This window comes from Diadema antillarum, unplaced genomic scaffold (genome assembly GCF_040938485.1).
Source record: "Diadema antillarum isolate AM-2024a unplaced genomic scaffold, OU_Dant_1.0 seq00000392_RagTag, whole genome shotgun sequence".
Taxonomy (NCBI): domain Eukaryota; kingdom Metazoa; phylum Echinodermata; class Echinoidea; order Diadematoida; family Diadematidae; genus Diadema; species Diadema antillarum.
The window spans coordinates 1,210,268-1,219,130 of record NW_027271387.1 but is presented as its reverse complement, the minus strand read 5'-3'; the positions used below and the strand labels follow the sequence as shown (position 1 = coordinate 1,219,130).

The window sequence follows — 8,863 nt, the reverse complement described above, 5'->3', positions numbered from 1 at the left end:
TTCCTTCAGAAAAAAAAACCCAATAAAGTCAGGCACTACGAAAGCCAAGACAAAATATAATCACATTAGTATTTTACATCTCCGATCCTATTCAATATTCATACGATATAAAAAATATTCAAAGGTTTATATTCATTAATCAATTAAATACTGTCTCAAGCTGATCATTTTTTTTTTCGGTCATTTCGAAGAAAACCTTGATGTTGACGGTAGTTTTGTAGTGGAAGACATTGTTCAATTGGTAAAAGCCCACTTTCTAGGTGCAGAACTCATGTTTTGATTTGAGGCCCACAATTTCATCTTTAATATGCACATTAATTTGACGACAGCGTTATTTTATTTAAATGCTCAAGTTCCAGTGAATGAACATTGTCATTGGCTGACCCGGTTTGAGAGTCGCAATTTAGTCCAAGGCACTGCTATATGGATTACAAGAGCGCTTAGGTTGAAAACGGCGTTAAGTCAAAGTAGAGACCAAAGCTCTTGTGGAAGACATTGTCTTGGTTTATGGCCAATGATCTAGTTTAAGACAACGATGTAGCTGACTGCAGCATATTTTATTTGAATTGTTCAAACAGCACTATTTTAAATAGTTGAAGACATCCTTATGGAAGACTTGAATGTCATCGATTTATGGGAAGGCAGTGTTTGAGTTGAAGATATGGCGTTCTCTCGCTCGTAGGTCCACGTTGGACTTGCAGTTGATTAAAGCGTATCGTCTGAACACATCGTTGTTCTAAGTGAGGATTCGTGCTCTTGTACAACATCATCCATATAATGATCATGAGTAAGAGGCAAATGTCTTCGTAGATTGAAGGCATCCTTAGGTTGAAGGCATCCTAGGTGTTCTAGTTGAAGACGGCGTTGACGGATGCTCCCGGCACGTTGTAGATGAAGAGAATGAGGAAGATGATTAGGAGGATGACGAGGATGCCGATGATGATGTACCACTTGTAGTTGTACCAGATGATGAAGCGAATGGATTTCCAGGGGGAGGTGAACCACAGGAAGGAAGTCTCTGGGCGACTGCGTTTCAAAGAGATTTTGAATAATTTAACACTTACCTATTTACACGAAAACATATTCTATTTCCCCAAACCCTACCAATTTCGGCACAGTAGCCTCAGCCTTGCAAAACCTCGGACAAACTGCAAACGTGCATTTTTCTACAGGGGAGCCAAACTATATAACAGCCTTCCGCATGCTGTACGTGACTACAAGTCACTGAATGATTTTAAACGGTCCCTTTCTGAATTGGTTTAATCTCATCTGTGTCAACTTATCTAGATATACATGTATTTTTTCTGATACACAAGAAATGTATCTACACTTTTCAAGAAAGCGTATTTTGCCTTGAGATTTTGTATAATATCGCATTATAAATTAATATTTCATGAGATTATTATACTTTTGTATTTATATAATATGTAATCTTCTACTCTTTTTTCTTTCTTTTCCATACCTCTTTATAACTGGTCCCCATGGAAGACCAGCGGCACCAGAAAAGTGCAGCTGAGTATGGGCTATCCAGCCGTTATTTCTATAATCCTACATTCTATTATTTTGTATGTCGATGATGTGTCACATTATTCATTTGCTATGTATGTATGTTTCATTTTATGCATGATGTATCATTTTCCTTGCGCCTTATATGTTGTCTTTTATATCTGTATGTATGTTATGACGGAAATAAAACAAACAAACAAACAAACAAACAAAACAAAACAAAACCCCCCAAAATATTCAAACACACGTCTCTGACATTGCACATAATCATTATGCTTTACCGCAGGCATGTGTGGTATATTTGCACGTTGCTATGCATAGTGCCATAAAATCAAATCATATTGCACATAATCATTATGCACATTATGCACATATTGCACATAATCATTATGCTTTACCGCAGGCATGTGTGGTATATTTGCACGTTGATATGCATAGTGCCATAAAATCAAATCATGAAAAATGCTTTTGAAGGGAAATTCAATTTTATATATCAAATCTGTGAGATTAATTCATGCCTACTCTTGAAGTGACAGATGCAAACGTGGCTGGACTGAAATGACGCAAAATGACGCAAAAAGGATTTACGTGGAGACCCACGGTTTTGGATCGCCACACCAGTAAAGTTTTATCTGGGAATGTCACGTGATAAGTTACAACTTGACCTCTCCGTTGCCATGTATAAGTTTATGGAAATAGGACGCTTTTTGTGTATTAGATCATTTAAAACACGAGTTCTCATTCAATGTAGCTGCTGTGGCTATTCATTAAAGATGGAGGAGAAACATTCTCCACATTATGATATATTGCATATCAACACCCCTTTTATTTCATATCTAAAGTTTTCAGTCAAATAGCGATGATATCTAAGTGGACAAAATCATGGTCCGTGCCTTCTGTATTATACATGTTAGGAACGCCCTGCGCAATAACACACAAAACATGTTCCAGTCAATATTGTTGATATTCAGTTGGAGAAACGATAATAAACCATGCCACATTATCTTTATCTGATGCCGTTTGATCATGTAAAACACGCTATATACCAAGATATTGTAAGCTATGATTATATACAGATATTGCAACTGACTTAAAGGGAGTTGCAGGCCATGCACACTGCACATCTTATTGAAATAATTGCCTTGGAGTACAATGTATTTGAATTTGAAGCGTGGCACGAACTCTTCTTGAATGTTATCCCTGGTTTGTATAGGGAAAAAATATTCTTGCGACATACAGGATAACACTTGCTGGATGACTTTGCTTACACATCGTGGAAACTTAACTACAAAGAACTTATGCATGGGAAAACAAAATAAGATCAGTAAGATACTAACTTTGGCGGGTCTAGATGGGGATGCTGGTTGGGTTCGTCCCTTCCCGGAGCTGTGGGCCGCTCTTCGATCTCACCCTCGTCTAGAATTTCAAGCTCCATTTCGACCTTTCCCTGCAGTGAGAGATACATCATATAGGACTCATGTATAAACATCGACTTTCAAAGCATGGGCAATCCATCCATTTAATTTGTAAACTTTGATTAATTATCTATGTATGATCTAAGGTTTTTTTTTTTTGGTGTATTTTTGATGTGAAATGGAAAATAGACAATCAAACAAACACACAACTGAAAAATCCAAATGACGGCGGGGAGTTTGCCTGATTATAGTCCTTATTTGATGTTTCACCTGGCAGGTTTGCACTTATGATTTAGAATCTATTTAGTTTGAAAGAGTATGATTATTATGGCTGTTGACATGACACTCAAATGTATCAAAAAGGCAAAGTAATGGCAGCTTTGATAGGATCATGGAGTTTTATTATCTCAAGGGAGCCAATTCTATGGACTGCTTGCTCTTCAAACAAGTGTACAGTATCAAAGGGGGCTTGTCATTACCTCATAATATTATTTACTCAGCACTTTCCATACATTATTTCCGGTGATAGATAATCGGGACCGTGTTTTCATCCGTGATTTCCTACACAAAACGCCAATTCGAAACGGCAATGAGAAGCATGATATACGTCGTTTTGGAATGTGTTTGTATAGTTGACTTGTTTGCTTTCCGGGTCAAACGGCACAAAGCAGCGACGCTGTGCAATTCCCGAATCGCAATAACCTCAAAAGAAACGTCTTCTTTGAATCGTAGTTTTATCTTTCTAGGGTTAGAAACCTGGGTCTATATACAATGTGAGAGAAACAATTCGACTAATTATGAACGCACCTGGCAGGATTTAAACCCAGGACCATTAATGTTGGGAAAATCCACTAAAATTTTTTCATTGATTTTACAAGAAAGAGAGAAAATATCCCTGCAGAACAGTGCAAATTAATCAAAATCGGATGAGAAATGAGAAAGTTACAACATTCTGAAATGTCAAATATTTTAGGAAAACACTCCTTGAGCAGTCGTTATGAACATTCATTTCAGCAAGTTGCTGATGTCATGCTATCACAATTTCTTATTCATTTCAAATACAGAAGTGACAAAAAAATCTAATATTTCAGCTATCAGCTCTATGAATATAAAACTTGCCTTAAAACGTTCTAAAATCAAAACGAACAAATGTTATCTTTGATATATTTTGGTAGGGAATATGCTTTTTAGCTGTAAGATGAAATAACGATTTCCCCAAATTTCATATAAAATAATGCATGAAAAATTGCGAAGACATGACATCATCAACTCACTCACTCACTTGAATATGCATAAGGACCGGTCAAGAAATGTTTCCTGAAAAATGTGAAATTTCAAAATGTCATATCTTCCTTGTTGCTTATCCAATTTTTGTCATTTTCGAAAAGTTCTGTAGGGAGTTAATTCCTCTTTCTTTTTGGAGTGTGTTTATTGGATGTAATAGGACCTACATACGCACGACAATCAAATACTATAGTAAGATAGCTTGCGCTAATAAAGATTGGATCAACTGACCGCCAGGGTACGTAGGTCTTCATCCCCTTCCGTGCAGTAGCATGGCCACCAGCCTCGGACCCGCTTCTGATCGAAGAGAGACATGTAGCTGACCTGCCGTGAGCTACCTTTCTTCGACCCGTCCCCACCGGGTAGCTGGTTCAGCGAGCACTGGTAGGACTTCTTCGCAGGGACCACCATTCGGTTCAGGTCCAGTTCCACGGCACCTGTAGAGTGGGAGAGGGAATGGAGTTGGTTGGAGGACCAGAATTCATTTTCATATTCTTTCCCATGTACAGTATATGTTAATGAGAACCTTTTCCAAAAAATGTTTATCCGAGAAAGAGAATATCAGGGTAGATAGATAGACAGACAGACACACAGACAGACGGAGGGACGGATGGACAGACAGACAGAAAGACAGACTCTTTCTCTCTCATCATCCTGATCTCTTAAATGTGACGTAAGATTTGATCATTTTGGCGCGACTTTTTTCCCCCACAAACATAACAATAAAAACAAACTATGGGATAAACATGAGCACAACGAGTAAACACATTCATTGATTTACTCCTCTTTGCCGAATTACCCCATCAAACAATTGTCAAATGTCACGAATTTACTATCGATGAAATCTGTCCCTTTTTATCATTCACTCAACTCCTTCGGTGAGCGTCATTCAAGTTATTTGCCGGCTTTATTATTTTTTTTTTCTCGGCTCCGCTCGAGTCAAGTAACTGTACAGTGTATCATCAAAATTGTGGTGAACATACAGTGCGATTGAATATATAAAAAAAAAAAAACAAGTGAAAACAACAAACCAAGGAAGTCGTCAGCGGAGAATTTGTCGTTGTCCCAAATTTGAATTACGAATGTGGGAGGAACTCGTATTTCCGTGGCGCTAACACTCCAGAAATGTTCCTAAAGTGGAAACAAAAATATATTGAGGAATGAAAATCAGACCGAGTCTATTATGTTCAGACCGAACTGTAATTCTATTCCTTACGCGTGATGGCAAATAATTTTATCATCACTTTTACAACTACGTTGTCGCAAACAAAGACATGGATAGTGGTAATGATGAAGACAATTCAACTTGTTTCGGCTGTTCCTCATTCCTATCACTGCCATTAGTACTGGTGCTATCTGTATATCCCATAACGCTTATCGCCCTTTCTAGGTGATTTTGTATCAGATATGTCACTTATGGGCTCGCATATCTATTTCCAAATGAAGCCTACTCCATGGGTTCAATTTTGCTGCACACTTGTTTCTACATGTATTATCTGCTGGCGCGATGGCGCATTCATTATGTCTTCTACATTCTGTTCAATGAAATCCCTCTCTCCGTTCTGGAAATAAATCTCCTGGCACCAACACCTAACCAAGTGCTACTATTCCTAGATAATACCTGTATCCTCGTGCTTAATATTTGCTCGTTAGTATGTTTCTACGTAAGACACAATGTTGACAGTTAGATATTCCGTTTATTTCCTCAAAGGATTTCTCCTCCATCTGAAGTACGACTCCTTCGACAGCGCACGGTCGAGTGCCATCATCTTTCGTTTTCCTTTCATAATATTCAAATTACCCCCCTCCCCCTAAAAAAAAGTAAATGAATAAATATATTCCCCGCTCCGTTCAACACACTAAACATGCCACCCCCCCCCCCCCCCCCCCCCCGCACCATCCCGTCCGCCAACCACCACCTTTATCGACACGGAGGCGTCCGCGGATATATGCGCGTAGCATTTGCACTCACCTTTCTCTTGACCACGAGCACGCGCTCGGGCGGAATGTAATCCATGTCAAAGACGAATCTCCAGTTGAAGTTGCCCTCTCCGTTGAGTGACCGGTAGTGGACATCCGTCTCCTGCTTCTCGTCTTGACCAGCCAGCCAGCTGTCCATGCATAATATACATGCGAAGAAATACGAACAACTGGTTTCTGTTTCTGTTCGTGTGCTTATTTTGTTACACCGGTCTGAGACTGATTTAAACACCTATAGCTTATACACTAAAGTTTCAAGCATGCGCACACCATGGATATTTTCGCGCTCTATCCAGAGTTATATCAGACATAACCCACACAAATTTTCGAGGGTGTGTGTGTGTTTGTGTGTGTGTGTGGGGGGGGGGGGGGGGGGGGGGCTAATCAGCAGATGGATTCCCAATCAGATGTTGCTATGAAATCAATGCCTCAGTTATAATAGTTAGCTATGATTTCATTAAATTGCAGACGGATTGCATTTCTTTTGACGTATTGATTCACCAACGAAAAAAAAAATATTTAGTGAAAAAATTATAAATCTTGAAAGATCCTTATGAAACTTGAGCAACTCCTCCTCCTTTGGAAACGTTGGAATGAAAGTAAAACAAGTCGGTTCAAATCAAAACATGAAAAGGTTTGAATGTTTCATATTTTTCGCATTTGCCAGATTCTAAAAATTAGTTCTTAGACTTCGTGTCGATGTACTAAGAATTCATTTACACGGGGGCGAGAGAGACCTCAAATTGGAGAAAGGTAACACTGAAATAAAACGGACACACACGTTGCTCACCCTTTGAACATCACTATAATGATAAAATAAAACGGACACATTTTGCTGACCCTTTGACCATCCCTTTAAAATAAAATGGACACACTTTGCTCACCCTTTTGACCATCACTATAAAATAAAACGGACACATTTTGCTCACCATATGACCATCCCTTTAAAATAAAACGGACACATTTTGCTCACCATTTTGACCATCCGTTTAAAATAAAAGGGACACACTTTGCTCACCCTTTGACCTTCCTTTAAACTAAAACGGACACACTTTGCGCACCATTTGACCATCCCTTTAAAATAAAACGGACACACTTTGCTCACCATTTGACCATCCCTTTGAAATAAAACGGACACATTTTGCTCACCATTTGACCATCCCTTTAAAATAAAATGGACACACTTTGCTCACCCTTTTGACCATCAATATAAAATAAAACGGACACACTTTTTTCACCCTTTGACCATCCCTTTAGAATAAAACGGACACATTTTGTTCACCCTTTGACCTTCCCTTTCAAATAAAACGGACACGTTTTGCTCACCATTTTACCATCCCTTTAAAATAAAATGGACACATTTTGCTCACCATTTGACCATCCTTTTAAAATAAAACGGACACACTTTGCTCACCCTTTGACCATCCCTTTAAAATAAAATGGACACACTTTGCTCACCCTTTGACCATCCCTTTAAAACAAAGTGGACACACTTTGTTCACCATTTGACCATCCCTTTAAAATAAAACGGACACATTTTGCTCACCATTTGACCATCCCTTTAAAACAAAAGGGACACACTTTGCTCACCATTTGACCATCCCTAAATAAAATAAAACGGACACATTTTGCTCACCCTTTGACCATCCCTTTAAAATAAAATGGACACACTTTGCTTACCCTTTTGACCATCACTATAAAATAAAACGGACACTTTTTTCACCCTTTGACCATCCCTTTAAAATAAAACGGACACATTTTCTCACCATTTGACCATCCCTTTAAAATAAAACGGACACACTTTGCTACCTTTTGCTCACCCTTTGACCTTCCCTTTAAGATAAAACAGACACACTTTTTTCACCGTTTGACCATCCCTTTAGAATAAAACGGACACACTTTGCTCACCCTTAGGCCATCCCCTTAAAATAAAACGGACACACTTTGCTCACCCTTTGACGTAGATGTCGCTCATCCTCTCACCAGTGATTGAAGTCTCGTCCAAGATCACGTCTACTGTGTTCCAGATGACGCAGCGAAGCTGAAATCTAATAAGAGTATTACATAAACCTATGATATGATCACCATTCTATGGATTCACTTGAATCCAAACTTATATTTACTTCTGCCGAGGAGGTTCTGTTGTGTTTTTTTTTTATTCCCGAAGTTTGCCCGTTTCTTTCTTTGTTTGTTTGTCGCTTAACAATATCAAAAAAGACCAGTTGATGCAATTTTCAGGATATGCTCATTGTAAAAGAACCACATGATATTCCATTCGCTTATTTGCTATAATTCCTTGGGACAAATTCATGAAATTCTTCCGTCGAGAGGCTTTATTATGCAACTGATTGACAAATTGTTCTACATCGACGTCGATGTAGGGCAATTTGTCAATCAGTTGCAATTCCTTGGCCGTTTTACGAGTTACATCGATGCTTTTGTATTTATTTCTTATCACTTATCTTTTTTATTTCTCATATTCTGCAGTCGCTACTGAAAACAGTTGACCTTTCTTCATTTTAAGGTATAGTTAGTATCAGGATCACATTTCTTTGGTGTTGTGAAAAGTCCAACATTCTCCATAGCAAATCATCAAAAAATGAAGCCGAATGTTATATATCAGATGTTATAACGAGAGTTGCTGTGAATATGATCAATGATTGAATCCTTTAACGGCA

General features: G+C 38.5%; 1 protein-coding gene across 1 annotated transcript in view; it reads right to left on the bottom strand.

Moving 5' to 3' along the window:
• Nucleotides 1-464: 464 nt before the first annotated feature.
• LOC139731979 (myoferlin-like) overlaps nucleotides 465-8,863 on the bottom strand; it is a 74,121-nt gene continuing 65,722 nt past the window's right edge. The window contains exons 46-51 of the mRNA XM_071642851.1: nucleotides 8,138-8,233; nucleotides 6,178-6,316; nucleotides 5,237-5,336; nucleotides 4,437-4,642; nucleotides 2,844-2,953; nucleotides 465-1,026 (exon numbers count right to left, since the gene is read on the bottom strand). Of these exons, the coding sequence (XP_071498952.1) occupies nucleotides 849-1,026; nucleotides 2,844-2,953; nucleotides 4,437-4,642; nucleotides 5,237-5,336; nucleotides 6,178-6,316; nucleotides 8,138-8,233 (829 nt within the window). The 3' untranslated portion in view covers nucleotides 465-848. The remainder of the gene's footprint in view (nucleotides 1,027-2,843; nucleotides 2,954-4,436; nucleotides 4,643-5,236; nucleotides 5,337-6,177; nucleotides 6,317-8,137; nucleotides 8,234-8,863) is intronic.